Source organism: Otolemur garnettii, unplaced genomic scaffold, assembly GCF_000181295.1.
Source record: "Otolemur garnettii isolate 467f Iridium unplaced genomic scaffold, OtoGar3 scaffold00014, whole genome shotgun sequence".
Lineage (NCBI taxonomy): Eukaryota > Metazoa > Chordata > Mammalia > Primates > Galagidae > Otolemur > Otolemur garnettii.
In genome coordinates this window covers 669,346-684,803 of record NW_003852409.1, presented here as the reverse complement: position 1 = coordinate 684,803, position 15,458 = coordinate 669,346, and the positions used below count along the sequence as shown (strand labels likewise).

General features: G+C 47.8%; 1 protein-coding gene across 9 annotated transcripts in view; it reads left to right on the top strand.

Annotated features, from left to right (window-relative positions):
- Positions 1-15,458, top strand: part of PAX5 (paired box 5) — a 184,256-nt gene that overhangs the window by 30,713 nt on the left and 138,085 nt on the right. For 7 of the 9 annotated variants that reach the window (XM_003785141.2, XM_012802358.1, XM_012802357.1 and 4 more), the window contains one exon: positions 127-255. The exons of the other annotated variants lie outside the window; for them this stretch is intronic. In XM_003785141.2, coding sequence (XP_003785189.1) covers positions 127-255 — 129 coding nt within the window. The remainder of the gene's footprint in view (positions 1-126; positions 256-15,458) is intronic. 9 annotated transcript variants of the gene reach the window in all.

Below are 15,458 nucleotides of genomic sequence, written 5' to 3'. Positions count from 1 at the left end.
AGAGTGAGTGTCCTCCCTCTCTGCACTCTCAGTAGGTCCCCCTAGCCCAGTGCGTGGTGAGTGCCAAGCACCCACCTGCTCCTCGGCCCTCCAGCCAGCCCTGACAGCCCCTCTCCCTCTGCACAGTGTCCACCGGCTCCGTGACGCAGGTGTCGTCGGTGAGCACGGACTCGGCTGGCTCTTCGTACTCCATCAGCGGCATCCTGGGCATCACGTCCCCCAGCGCTGACACCAACAAGCGCAAGAGGGATGAAGGTAAGAGACGCCAGCTGCGCAGCCCTGTGGGCAGTGGATGGACACACGGTCTGTTGTGAGAGCTCAGTCAGGGGTGGAGACAAAGGTTCCGAGAGCCCACCCCCTTTCTGCAGAGGAGTGCCCAGATCCAGGCTCAGCTCTCTCCTTGAGGGCAGACAGGGAGCAGGGTGGGACGGTGGAATCCTTGCTGGCCTCTCCCATCATAACCCTTTGGATAGAGAAAGTGGACCTGGCAGAGCCCTGTAGCCTGCGCTCTGTGGTCTTTAAGAAGACCCTGTGTGTGCAGATATCATGCTCCAGGGCCCCTCATGCACAGGGTCTGAGCACAACACCAATGGATGTCCCCTTTGTAGGGGAGCCTGCACAAAGCAGCAACCTCCCAGTCCAGCCGTGAGAGGGGCACACGTGTGGGGGAGGGGAAGAGGTGGGTTTTCTTTGAGGCTGTGCCAGTCTCTCAGCAGAGAAGGCCTTCAGCCCTGGTGACAGTGGGGCGTGGAGGAAATTAATAATCATCTCATTCTTGCCCTTGGGCCTGGAAGAAAGGAGCGCAGGGGGCCTCATGAGGATTACAAAGATGACAATCTTCCTGGTTAGTTTTTCTCAACCCTTTGCCAGGGCCTCCAGAGCCGTCCACCTCCATCCTGAACATGGGGCACCTTAGCCTGTCTCATTTCCCCTGGATGGGCTGCCAGCTCTGGCTGACATTAATGGGTTTGAGAGGAGAAACGACCCCCAGGGAGTCTGTAAAATCTTAGTCAGAAAGAAAAAAAAAAAACAGGGCTATGGTCTAGGGCTTGAGAGCAGCGTGACAGAAATCTTGATTCAATTATTCTGTTCCTCGGCACAATTCCCTTTCTTAGCTCCGTGTAAGGGATGTATGTTCTCGGGAGCACATGCCCAAGTACTTAAGATCTGTAACTAGAAAATTGAGTCGGCCCAGCAGTGGATTGGCCTGTGGTCTGCATGTTCCAGGCAGCACAGAAGCTGAGCTTGTGGCCTCAGTTTGGAGCTGGGGGATGCGTGGGGATGATTCACGGCTTCTGGAACCTGCCTTGCTTGCTTCTTTTGCCTGCTCCTGCCGCTCCTGAGCAGATGTCAGAAGTCTTTAACTCAGTGGGTTGCTGTGCTCTGTTGCTGCAGGAGGCAGTGGGCCTGCCATCTTTGTTGGTTTATTGTGTCGATGGTGTCATCTTTTTTCCCACTGTCACCTGGATTTGCAGCAGATGTGCCCAAGCCGGGACCTGGCTATGTTGGACCATGGTGGAGGAGTGGGTTGTCTGAGGCTGAAGGATCAATGTAGAGATTTTTGGAGAAAGAAAATAATACAGATTTATGTTTACCACCAAACATACAGATCCTGGCTTGGGGGGATTGTTTACTGTAGTTGTGGAGTATGGTCTTGGCTGGAGTCTCTGGTCAGCAGTCACTGTCTGGGATCTCAAACTGCTTTAAAAGACACAGAGTGGTTAGAACATGTGTGGTGTTGGTCTTGACTACTCTGTGCTGACTGGATCATTCCCCGAGGACTGTGGCTTATTTGGGACTATTGACTTGAAAGAGGGAAAGTGACGAATAGGGTTGTGTCCAGATGAGTATAACCTCGGTGAAGAACAATCTGATACAGTACCTGGGAAACACCTCGAGGATCTAGGGATGCTTTGGCACAAAGAAGAGCAGAATAAGCAGGACTGGGTTGTCGCCTTTAAATGTTTGGAGGGCTGGCAAATGAGGAGAGAGGACAAGATGTTGTTGTGTGGCCTTAAAGGTCAGTGTGCAGCAGATGTAGAGGTGATCTCAGCTCAGTGTGAGAAAGAACTCTGTACAGGTAAGAATGGTCTAGGAGTTAAAAGCAGATGCCTTGGGAGGTCGTGAATGTCCCATCTCTAAGGTTATGTGAGTGGAGGCTAGATGGTCACCTGTTGGGGTACCATAAAAGAATCAGATATGGGATTGGAAGATCTTCAAGATCCTTCCAGTTTTGAAATTTATGGGGGAGTTCTGACCCTTAAGAAGACTTGGCAGGTAGTGCAGTCTGTGGCCTGTGGGCTAAGGGAGAAGAGCTTGATGCTCCTAGAAGCTTATAGGAGTGGGAAGATTGGGGGACCTAAGCAGAAATCTGAACCTCCTCCTCACAGAGTGTACGTGGTTGAGCACAGGGGTGGGCAGAAGTGCCCTTACTCACATCAGGGAAGTGAAGTGTCTGAGGGGTGCATTGCATCGTGCCCCTTCCTGGACTTCTCAATCCTCTTGATCCTTTCTCTACATCTCCTTGGCTCCAGGGGGAAGTGATTGCCACCTCCATTTTATTAGGGGAAATAACCAAGGCCCCAGGGAGGCCTGTGACATTGGCAAAGCCACAGCTTGTATGGAATGGAGAGTCAGGAGGAGCTGGAGGGCTCATGACACCCCAGTGTCTTGATATTATCTGCCTACCTGTTGTCCCTCAGCCCCTCAGAGAGGCCCTTTAGAGAAGGAACAGCCTAGGGCTAGGAAGAGCCTGGGGAGGGAATAAGGGGAAGAGTTTTTGGATTGGCTGGCTGCTACTGAGAGTGATGTGAGACCCGAAGGTCAGAGGTTTCAGAAGAGCAGAGAAAGTGAGAACCAGCCATTGGGGAAAGGGAGGGAAATTGCCAAGTACCCTGGAGGACTGGCCTGTGAAGTCTATAGACTGGAATTTTGAGTGCTGGTTTCTAGGATGATACCATTTATCTCAGGAGCTCTCAGCAGCCTGAAGGAAGAGTCATGGGGTAAGAGAGGCATTAGAGGCCAAGAAGAAGACAGCAGGATCTTTGCCCCATTTTTCAGATTAGATGACTAAGGCTTTACAAGGTGAAGCTTCCTGGTTTGTAGTCATTTCCAGCTTGGACTTGGGTTTTGCCCTGTGGGCATTTCCTGGGGCCACTCTCTTCCTCTGACCTGAGGGCAGAAGTGGGCAGTGATAGGGTGCAGCCACAGAAAGTGGGTTGATGGGCAAGATTGGCAATCCCAAAGTCCCTCTGGTGGGCAGGGCAGTGTGTAAAGTGATACGAAGGGGAAAGAATAAGGTAGGAAAGGGTCAATTTGGATCAAAAGGATCTGGGGGAACTCCTCGTAGCAGGTGGCATTCAAGGGCTGGGTAGAGGGAGGAGAGGGCATCTCCAATCAAAGGCAAGAGATGGTGTTCCAGTGCCAAGGCTGGGACTCCAGTGAGCATATGCAGGGAGAGACCTGTATGGCAGGATTTGGAAAGGGAGAACAGTAGAAAGAAAGACTGGGGTACCTCAGACATTGACCAAGGCCTCTGAACTTTTATTCTGGAAGCAGTAGGGAGATGGTTTGAGCTCTGTGTCTTAAAGACTCAAGAAATATTGTGCTTTGGAAGGCCAAGATGTAAGGATCTCTTGAGGCCAGGAGTTTGGAACAATCCTGGGGAATGTAATGAGACCCAGTCTCTACTAATAAATAAATGAATAAATAATAAGGATATAAGGGTGGGTGTAAAAGTAATTAACCCAGTGCTATCCAATGGAAACAGAATGCAAGCCACATATATAATTTTAAATTTTCTAGTAACCACATTAAAAAGTATTACAAGATACAGGTGAAATTAATTTTAATACTATATTTTATGTAGTCTAATATACCCCAAATATTATCATTTTAACATTAATCCATACAAAATATCAGATGACATATTTTCCCTTTTTTTTTGGTATTCAGTCTTTGAAACCTGGTATGTATTTTATACTTTTAGGACATATCAATTTGGATGCTAAATGTTTGACAGTTAAATGTAGTCCTGTTAGGACAATAAAGTTGTGTTTAGTGGAACTGTATTTTATACTGCTTCTATTTTTATATTTAAATTAATTAAAATAAAATTAAAGAAATTCAGTTTCTCAGCTGTACTAGCCACGTGAATAGCCATATGAGGCTAGTAACTACTGTAGTGGATAGCACAGCTCTAATACAAGTGCTTGGTGCATAGTAGATGCTCAATAAATGCTCCTTGGTAGAACTGGATCCCGTTAGTGCAGAGGGTAAATGGGGGAGAGTGTCTCTAGTTTCCTCAATCACGGGTCCCCAGGATGGTTTGCCTCTAAGACCAGACTTGGAGACATGGCCACTGTGTGCAAGTCTGAGATGAACTGTTATGTATTTGATGTAACTGATAAGATCCTTGTGGCCTCTGAAGGCAGAGCTGAGCCTGGTTAAAGCAAGCTACAGGGAGGCAGATTAGGCTGTGTGCAGCAGACAGCTTTTAGGCAGCAGCAGGCTGGGCCAAGGACGGAAGCATTATCTTGGAAAGGTAATGAGCAGGGGCACAAATAAGGGGCAGAAGTCAGGAGGTTTCTGGTTTGGACTCCATGACTTTTGAACCTGTTACAATTTGGGTGACAAGTGCTTCTCTGACTGTGCTGTGTCTGCAAGTGGTTCTATCCACTTCTGCCTGATGGTGAGTCTGCCATTCATGTGAACTTGACAGGGCAGGGGCCATGCATTTCCATCCCCAGCCCAGCCCTTTGGCACAGCTCAGTTCACAGGGATGCCCAGGAGGCTGTGGGACAGCTCTGAGAGTCAGGCTTGGGTCCTGCCCTGTCATGAGATGCAGTCTCCTTCTTGGTTGGTCTGAACTGAGAGCTTTCATGGTGGAAACTGTGAGGCGTCCCCTCAGGAATCCTGCTGGGCTAGGGGAACAGAGACTGAGGCAGTACTTCCCTCTCCGGAAGGCCTGGAGATGGTGGTGGCAGGGCTGGACTTGGCAGAGCAGGCAGGGCTGTGAATAGCGTCCACGGGTGAAAGGGCAGCCTCTATTCCTTCCTGGGCCTTTGATCTCTGGTGAGGTCTCCTTCCGCTTGTCTCCCCTATTTAGGTCCCCTCCCCTTCACCCCTTGTGCCCCTAGAGTTTGAAAGGACAGAAACACACTGAGGTCACTGGAGTGCGAATCTCTTTCACCAGCTCAGAAAACCAACCAGTTCAGCACCAACGTAGAGGCCAGAGGTTTCTTTTTGGGCAGTAGGGATACATGGCAGGTGGAATTTCTGGTTTTCTGGCTAAGGAGGGTACAGAAAGGCAGCCAAGACCAAGAGGTAGCCTGTATTTTTCAAAAGATGCCGATTCCAGTAAGGTCCTCATGAGGAGGTTTGGGGCATTTAGCTGGGGGCTCCTGTTATTACCATCACTCTTTGGGGGTACTTGTCTCCTCTCTGTTTTTGTGTCTCTCCCTATGTTTTTTGTTTGGGGGAGCATCTCATTCTCTGTTATCTGGCTTTATATATATCTTCTTTTTTTTTTTTTGGTAGAGACAGAGGCTTACTTTCTCGTCCTCGGTCCCTTGGTAGAGTGCCATGGCGTCACAGCTCACAACAACCTCCAACTCCTGGGCTTTGGTGATTCTCTTGCCTCAGCCTCCCCGAGTAGCAGGGACTACAGGTGCCCGCCACAGCACCCAGCTATTTTTTTTGTTGTTGCAGTTTGGCCGAGGTCGGGTTTGAACCTACCACCCTTGGTATATGGGGCCGGTGCCCTACTCACCGAGCCACAGGCGCCGCCCTATTTACAGCTTCTTTATCAAACCTTCCTCTGTGTCTTTCTCCGGGTCTAACACTCACTAGCTTTCTTTTCCTCAGATTTTTCTCTCTCTCTTTCTCATACATGCCTCCCTCCCCCCATACACATTCTCTCCTCCCTTCTGGTATTTTCTCTGGCTCTGGCTCATTCTCCCTCTCTCCCCAACTCTTTTCTCCCTCCTTTTCTACTCACTTGTCTCAGGCTAGGAGCCCCTGCCTAGCAGACCCCCATGGAGCCATGCAGGAAAAAGGGATTTCAGACCCCCACTGTGGGCTCCTGAGCCCCTCTAACCATGAGTTGATCCTAGTCTTCTCTCCTAGGACCCTTTTCCTTTCCTGGACACTTAGGTCCTCTCTGCTGTGCCCGAGCTCAGGGCAGAAAGCTGGAGCAGAAAGTGAGGAGACCCTTCTCAGATTTTCCAGAAAGGAAGGATATATGGAAAAGCTCAGGATTCCGGAGTCAGGAGTTACAGGCAGCCCTGTGGCTCCAAGGTTCCACAGAGCTCTGATTTAGGGAGATGGAATCACATAAGATGCTGTACCAAGGCCACAGGCTCACAGGCTGGGGGTGAAATGGTGTGAAGACTTCCTGTGGGGGAAATCTTGCTATTTAATCACTCTGAATCTTCATTTTGTTACCTGGAAAAAAAAAAAAAGAGGCAACAAGAGCCTTGTGAGTTATTGTCTGGATGAAATGAAGTGACTCCTGCAAAGGGTTTAGCTCCAAAAGTGCCTAATAGATGACCACAGAGAAAGTCAGGGGCTTGAGACTGTGAGGCTGGTCACAAGCTGGGAAGGCAGACTCTAGCCACAATTCTGTTTGGCATCTGAAAGTAGCCCATCTGCACGCCACAGACTTCCTGTTTATAGCAGGCTACTCTGTGACAAGCGCTGAAGAAGCTGAGTGACAGAGGCCCGGGAGCCCGTGGTCATCCAGACTGAGCAACAGTGCCCCCAGGTGTCAGCTGTAGAATGAAGGGCCACTTGCTGTCCTTTTCTTCCTTTTCCTTCAAGACTCTGAATCTCCTAGCCCCTTTCATGGAAGAAGAAAAAGGCCAAGCCTCAGTTTCCCATGAAGAGAGGCACTGGGTGCACAGAGTTAGAAGCTTCCAGGGTGGAGGCAGAGGGCAGAGTTCTAGGCCTGGCAGGCTGGGCATTTGAGGGCTGTTGGGGCCACCAGCTGGGACCTTGAGTCTCCCCTGTGAGAGCTGTTAGGGCCTTTGAGAGCGTCTAGGATGTTCTGCACCAGTCAATATTCAGATGGAAACAGGCTTTTTTTTTTTTTGCAGTTTTTGACCGGGGCTGGGTTTGAACCCACCACGTCTGGTATATTGGGCCACTGCCCTTTCCTACTGCCTTTTGATGTGATAAGTTTCAGTCCCTCTCCCCTCATGCACCCTTCCTTACAGGCCCATGTGCCACCCCCACTGTACAAAGCCACCAACACTCGACCCCATCCTCTATCACCCTATGCATTGCTGACCCACTAACCCCCCCCAGGGCTACCTCAGCTCTCACGAGCCCCCATTCCTCCTCTCATTCCTTCTGTGCTTCCAGCCCTGGTGTGTTCTCTGAGCTCTCTGACTCTGGGCCATTATCTAGGCAGGGTCTTCTATCTGAGAGAGTCAATTGCCCCTGGATTCTGAGTGATGTCCTCCCAGGAAGAACCCTGGTTCTGGCCTCTGGACCCGAGCCCTTTCTCCAACATGAGAGTACATCCAAGGATACCTCACAGAGGGCCAGGGAAGAGACCAGCCCAGGGGAAGGCTCAGCAGAGGCCAGAGCAAAATTATGGTAACTTCTTTCCTGGCCCCAAAGGCCCTGTGGAAGAAGGGGATTACTGGAACAAGGTGGTTACTGCCATTTTGTCTTGTCTTCTGCTAGGGTTTCCCCAGAGCTGGTCCTCTCCCTGGCCCTCCGTGAGGTGTTCCTGGTTGTACATTCATGTGTGTGTGGGAAAGGCCTATTCCTGAAGTTCTCTTTCTATCCAGGCAGGGGCCAAACCCAGGGTTCTTGCTGGGCAGGCATCACTCAGAACTCAGGGGGCAATTGCCAGCCTGGAAACCTTGCCTTAGTTGACTTGCCTTGTATCTACCATGATTTTGAATTAGTTACCAACATTTCAAACTCAGGAAATTTTGTATATGATGCTTGGCTTTCCTTGGGGGAGAAAACCCAGATCTGGCAATGTGAAATGGGCATTCTTGCACGGCATGACCACCTGGAGCTGCTATGCCTACTGTTCTCAGATGCTCCGCACCTGACAAGTTCACTCATGGTACTTGTGCTCTGGTTTTCTTGACCAGGACAACTTTGAGCTTTTGGAGTCTATAAAGAAACAAATTTGGTTTAGTTTAGTCTGTGGAAGCTGCAACTTGTGGGAGGCACATCCTACAATTGGCCTGGTGAGGCCATGGCTGGGTATGGAGGCCAGGGGAATGCAATTAGGCTCACAGGTCAGAGGTAGGTAGGGCAGGGGAGGCAAGCACTTAGGGCATGGCCAAGGAGCCACACTCCTTGGCAGGTCATTTACCCCACACCCTGCAGGGAGGGAATCTCAGGCACATAGGGTACAGGTTTTGCCCAAACACATGCAGGGGGTGGTTAGTGGCACAGAAAGAAAGGTCCTGGGTTTCCATCTTCCAGCCTGGTTGGCCACTTTCCCCTGTCCTGGTCTTGCGGCCACAGGCACTTCAGCTGAGATGCAGGCAGATAATTACCAGAGGCCTGCTTGGTAAAGCAGGGAATCTAAGGCCGGTGGTCAACTGGAGGGGCTCTTTGGGCTTTTCCCTAGTGCCTGGGGCCTGTCCCATGGGTGGAGGAGGGTCAGGTTTCAGTTCCTTCTGGCTCCTATGTCCCCTAGTTTCACTTTGATTCAGTGAGTGAAGGCCTATGTGAGAGCCAATGCCACAGAACCTCCACCCTCCCTGCTTGCACACCTGCTTTCCCCTGGCCTCCTCCCCCTCTGCCCACCCCCACCTTCCTTTCCCACAGGGCTGTGTGTATTGGTGTTCTAGAGAGTCCTGGGGGTATAGAAAAGGGCAAGGTGGTGCAGTGGGAGGATCTCAGTTCCGGAAGCCAGTCTGGGGGTCAACCAGAGAAAGAGTGGAGGGGCCAGGGCCAGGGGTAGAGTCTCATCCATGGTGAGCAGCCCCCTTGGCAAAGCAATCTGGAATGCAAGGTGAAATGGACTTAGCTTTCTTCCCCATCCAGCACGTCCTACAGCCTTGTGGGGCAGAAAATCCTATAGTCCTTTCTGGCTTTGGAATATGGTTTACTCCTTGGTGGCAGCATCTTGGTTTCAGGGATTTTATAAGACTTCAAACTACTAGAGGCTATGGGGGCAGAGCCCTGGAGATGGGAGCCGGGAGCTCTGGGCTGTCCTGACTCTGTGACTGACTTGCTGGTGATCTAGGGGAATCCCTTACTCTGTCTAGGCCTCAATTTCCCCATCTAAAATATGAGATAAAGAGATTGCTAGAGTTTTTTTCTTCTGGTACCAAAATTCTAAGTTTTCCCTGGTTCTATCCCAGGTCCTCTTAGTGTTCATAATTTTAGCCCAATAGCTCTCAAACTTATGGTCTTGGGGCCCCTTCTAACTCTTGAAAATTATCAAGGACTTCAAGGAGCTTTAGTTTATGTGGGTTAATTAAAATAAATAAAAGTGAAAAAACAGTAATAAACAAGTAACAGTATTTTTTTAAATGAGAAAGAACCATATTTTACAAACCAAAAATTTAGTAGAGTGGCGTTAGCTTACAATTTTGCAAATCTCTTTAAAGAAGACAGCTAGACTGTCATATTTGCTTCTGTATTCAGTCTGTTGTGATACCACACATCCTGTAGCCTCTGGAAAACTCCACTGCATAATTGTGAAAGAATGAGAGACAAATAAATAACATCTTGACATTAGTATGAAAATAATTTTGACCTCACAGATCCTCTGGAAATATCTTGGGGGGTCCCTGTTCGCACTCCTAGGCTGCTATAAACTCTGAACTTGCTTATTACTCATACAGATAGTTTCTCCTATTCTTTTTTTTTTCATTTTACAAATCCTTTATAATGAGCATATATTGAGGAAAAAGAGGTTTTATCAGAAAGGTTTTATGGTGGCTAAAACCCATTTGACAAAGGAAAATGCATTGCAAAAATTTATTTTTGTAAAGTTTTTATTACTTTTATAGGACTGCCTGCTGATGCCAGAGTAGTAATAAACACAGCTCGTGTGGAATGTCAGAGTTTCTCCTGTTCTTGGCTCCTGAAAGCAGTGGAGCTATGGCAGGTCTTTGAACTGGGAAGGGAGAATGACAAGACACACTGGGCTTTGGAAATCCTCCTTTAGCAGATGGAGATATTTAGTGCTTTCTGCTCCCATTTCAGGTTGAACTCCCACAGGAAGGCACAGCTACTGAAGCTCCTCTTCTTTCCAGAAGAATGCTTTAGTTGCTGTCCAGGGTTAGGCACAAGAGGGGTAACAAAGCAGTGCATAGGTCTGATCTCCCCCCGCCCCCCAAGCGGGTTGCCTTCTGTGACAACAGCAGCTACCTGTGCTCCCTGAGAGTCTGGGGAGCGGGTGCTTTGGAACCCTACCACATCTCCCCATCCCAGCTGAGCCCTGCACTAGCCTGCAGATTCCTAGAGACCTCACCCTGTGCATATGTTTTAGTGGGAGAAAACCTAATAGTGATGTTGATTAGGAATAAAACAAAATAAAATGAAATAATGAAGTGGGTTTGGTATTTATCTTGACTCAGTATTTGAGGAAAAGCAGGTCTAAAAGGCAATTGGTAAAGGGAAGGTTTTTGTTCTGATTCTATAGGAGCCTCTGGGCATTTCTGAAATGCCAGCAGTTGGTGACTCATCTGTGTGTGTGTGTGTGTGTGTGTGTGTGTGTGTGTGAGACTCATTTCATTTTGAAATTTCCAGTTTTAATTTTCATTAGTATAATTTATCATTTGCATTAGTCCTTTCTTGGATCATGTTATTCCATCAGTGGAATAAAATGGGGGAGAGGGAGAAAAAGAGAATGTTCTAAGGTAATTTAAGAAAAACTGAGAGAAACAAGGATAAAGGATGTTAGAAAAGGTATATGTGAAAAAAGGGATTGCTTGTAGTGCAATTAATTGATCTATGAGGGGAAACAGGCAGAGAGAAAGGCACAGCTCTTTGAGGCACTGATAGGAGGAAGTGTCGAAAGGGTTAGACACTTCCCAGCACCAGCCACCAGGTGGCACCATTGACCCAGGACAGCTTAGTTGCTGTCCAGGGTTAGGGACAAGAGGGGTAACAGGGCAGTGCATACTGGCCATTTGTGAGCTCAGTATACTTGTAACAGGATTGGGGGCAGCAGTGCCCAGGTAGGCTGACCATTGGCCTAAATCTCATTTTTCTGCCAGCATTCAGTTGGGCAGGGGCAAGTGGACTAGCATTGTTGGGGATTAATCTGATCCTTTCTCACCTTCATGGTCCAAATGTTTTGATAAAACCTTTGTAGGAATCCAGTCTTTGGTTCTACTCTAAAGTTTTACTTTCTGTGTGACCTTGGCCAACATATATCTCTCTGAGCCTTGTTTTCCTCATGTTAAAATGTGGAGATTAGAGTGGATGATTTTTAAGGGTCTTTTGGGCTCTGACATTCTGGTGTACAAAGTTGGAGTTCGATTCTGGATTGTTCTCTCTGTTGGCTGCATGACTTTGGGCATGTCACTTCTCACCTGTGGAGACTTAATATTAATAATATCTCCCTCGGGCAGTGCCTGTGGCTCAAAGGGGTAGGGCGCCAGCCCCATGTACTGGAGGTGGCCAGTTCAAAACTGGCCCTGGCCAAAAATTGCAAACAAACAAACAAACAGAAAAAAATCTCCCTCATTGAATTTTATACAAACCAGTAGATTGGAAAATGCTTTTGGAATCTTTTCTGATGCTGTAGGAGAGGAAGAGGTTGTTATTTGTAATTCTTCCTAGAATTTAAATTAGACAGAAGTAGAGGTTACACCATCCTTGCTGCTTAGAAAGTCTGTGTCTCTGCATGTAGCCACAGACAAAGGCCTTGTGGCAGGTGTTTGCTGAAGGTCACGGCATTTCTGTTGGAAATAGCTCTTGAATATGCTACTGCCATGGTCCAAGCACTCTCTTCCCTCATTTGGACTATTGTTCTAGCCTTCTAGCTGATCCCCACCTCCAATGTCACTAACTTCTCCAAACAGTAGTCTGCCTGCCACATAGTAGCTGAAATACAGTTCTGAACAGTGACTTGCCCAAAGGGTTTTAACCCTTCACATCTGCCCACTGTTCTCAGAGCCATCCAAACTTCTTCATAAAGCTGCAAGGCCTTCCCAACTTCTTTTTTTTAAGCTCACTCTAGTCACCCCAAATCCCTTTCTATCACTTGAACTCCACATCTCTGTCTGCTTGCATTCTGAGAGTTGCAATAGAATCAGACAACTGGGGTTCTAGGGCTGATTCCATCAGTGACCATTCCCGTGACCTATGGCAAGTCATTTTACCTCTCAGAGCCTGAATTTCCCTATATATAAAACAAGGGCACCAGGTGTGCCTATGATTGAGCTGTTGTGTGCCCTGTATGAGGTAATGCAGGCACAGTGCCCAGGATGACCCCATTACATGATGATAAATGGTTAATAAAGCGTACCTTTTATAACGATGCTGTTCCCACTGCCTAGAAAACCATCCTCCTCCCTCATCCCACTACCCTGCTCACATTCCCAAACTTCAGGATCTATCTTAAATGTCATTTCCTAAGTGAGATCTTCCCTGATGCTTTTTGTTAACTGCTGGCTCCCCTCTAATCACTCCCCTCAACTCTCAGCACACAGAATCTGCCTGTTAATAAAAATACCACATTTGTCACTTGTTGGTTTTCCCAGCAAGTCTGTGAGCTCTATGAAAGCAGGAACCATGACTGTAGCAGTTACTGTTTTCACTTTACTGCCCAGGACAGGGCCTGGTTTGTGGTAGTGAATGTGTAGTGAACGGGGGCCATGGATATCATAGAAGCTATGAACCTCTTTGGTCAGTGGGTACAGATGGTTGAGTAGAAACTAGAGCCTTGTACATCAAACATACTCCCACTCCCACCTGACCCCAAAGCCTCCATCCTTCAGGATCATGTGACAACCATCTCAGAGGTGGAGAGCACTTGTTCACAGTCTAAATACATACCTGCATACAAGTACACATGCACATACAAATGTGCATCCCGGTGCCCGTAGCCCTCTTCCTCCTGCTCTACTTGAGCATATTCTCCATGTGTATATCAACCATGGCCCCAGATAGGAACTGCAGTAGGGTACCACCATAATAACCAGAACTTATTGAATGTTGATGGCATAAATTTTACATTATTAACACATTTAATACTCAACAACCACTATACTTTTATTATCCCCATTTTATAGAGATTCAGAGAGATCAAGGAAATTACCCAAGGTCATACAGCTCAATAATGGCAATGTTTGGACTGGCAGCCGGAGAGTTGGCTCCAGAGTAGCCTTACCTGCCATACTGGTCTGCCTCTGGCAGAGGGTGTCATAACCAGAGGATATCACTGTTGGGCTGAGTGTCCCCCATGGGGATGTCCTCAGCTCTCTTCAACATGGGGCTTTGCTTCTCTCCCCCCAGTATTTCTATCTCCATCATTCTACCAGGCTGCGCTTAGAGGGACCTTGGCTCAGAGCCTTTTTATCACTCAGGTACCCCAATTCTGAGGCTTCCCCAATACAGCAGTGCACACTCCCCTGTCATACCTTTAAGCTGGTCCACTTTAAGTGCAGTCAGCTGATCACATGTGGGTTTTAAATTACTGTAGTAGTGCAGTGCGCAGACAGGGGTTTAAGCCCAGCCCTTCCATTTACTGGCTGTGTGAGCTCTGACAGCAGGGGACCTTAACTTCTTTGAGCTTGTATTTTCTTGCCTGTCAAAAGGGGATAATAATTCCTGCCTATTTTTGTAATTAGAAAATATTACCTATACTATTTTGATTAGCACTGGCACATGGAAACTTTTTTTTTTGGAAACAGGGTCTTACTATGTTGCCCTCGGTAGAGTGCTATGGCATCACAGCTCACAGCAACCTTAAACTCTTGGGCTTAAGTCATTCTCTTGCCTCAGTCTCCTAAGTAGCTGGGACTACAAGCACCTGCCACAATGCCTGGCTACTTTTTGTTGTGGTTGTCATTGTTTAGCTGGCCCCGGGCTAAGTTTGAACCCACCAGCCTTGGTGTATGTGGTTGGCGCCGTAACCACTGTGCTAAGGGCACTTAGCTGGCACGTGGAAACTTTTAAAAATATCAGCTATTATTATTTTATTATACCCCCAATCCAGATTCCTCAGGAAGACTTGGTTGAGAAACTTCTAAATCCCCAGCAATTTTGTTTTCTTTTTTTAATGGTCGTTTTATTTATTTTACGAAGCCTAATGTTACTAAGTCTAATTCAGGCTAGGGTCAGAAGAAAAAGAAGTATCAGCCAGAATTTGTACTGGCAGCTCCACGTTTCAGAAACCACGTAATTCAAGTTGGAGGTGAGGGCAGCTGGTGGGAGGTAGGGCGAGCCTGACACGCAGCTGGAGAAGCCTGGGTTCCTCATCCTGGTTCAGCCACTGCCCAGCTGTGTGATCTCAGTCAGATTCCCTTGCCCGCTGAGCTTTGGTTTTGATGCTGTGAGCCAGGACAACCTCCTGATCCTTTCTTCTTACCCGCTTCCTCTTCACCCCCTCCCTCCTCCTCCATCTTCTTTCTCTTCATTCCCTTTCTGTCTGAGACACAAACGCCATCCAGCATTTCTGAATAGTACTTTTGTTCCGCGAACATCTCCTTTCTGAAAAGGACGATCGGTCAGGTTTGTATCTTTTAAACACTGGCAAGTTTCATCAGTTAAGAACCTGCAAACCTCTTTCTCTGGAGACAACCCCGAGTAGGCGGAGTGGTGGAAAGAAAGGTTTTTAGGAGATGCTGACTGAAAAACAAGGAAACCTCTTTTGGGGACTAATTCATGGTCCCTTCAGCAAATAAACGCCTTCTTTCCTGGGAGCCCCTTGCCTCCCCTTCCCCATACCCCAGAGCATCTTCCAGCTTGATTCCAGCTTATGACTTTGTCTCCCTCTTATCTCCCCAAAGAAGGCGAAGAGAGGCAAGAGCAGAGCCCATGACTGAGTCATCTTTGTGCAAGGCCTTTGAGATGGAGCCTGGGGTCACTGGCAATACATTCTGGGCCTCTATTTTCCTACTGGCAAAAGAGAGAGCAGGGAGCAGTCCTCAGAAATCTTGGGCAAATGCAGCGAGAAGCAATCCATGAGAAAGTGCTTTGAAAACTGCAAAGCTGTATCACCTATGACAGTGTAATTGTAGTTCAGTTCACATGCCTGCCCTGTGACCTTGGACACATTTCTTCACTCCTCCAAGGGTCAGTTTTCCCATCTGTAAAATGGGGATTGTAATACATAGGTCATACAGTTACTGTGAAAATTCCATCACAGATGTAAAGGTGCCTGCACAGTTCTTGGCAGTGGGAGGAGCCCATGTCTAGGTGAGGGTCTTTTCCCTTTCCTATTCTTCTTTCTTTCTTTCTTTCTTTTTTTTTTAGAGACTGAGTCTCACTTTGTTGCTTTCCTTTTTTTTTTTTTTTTTTTT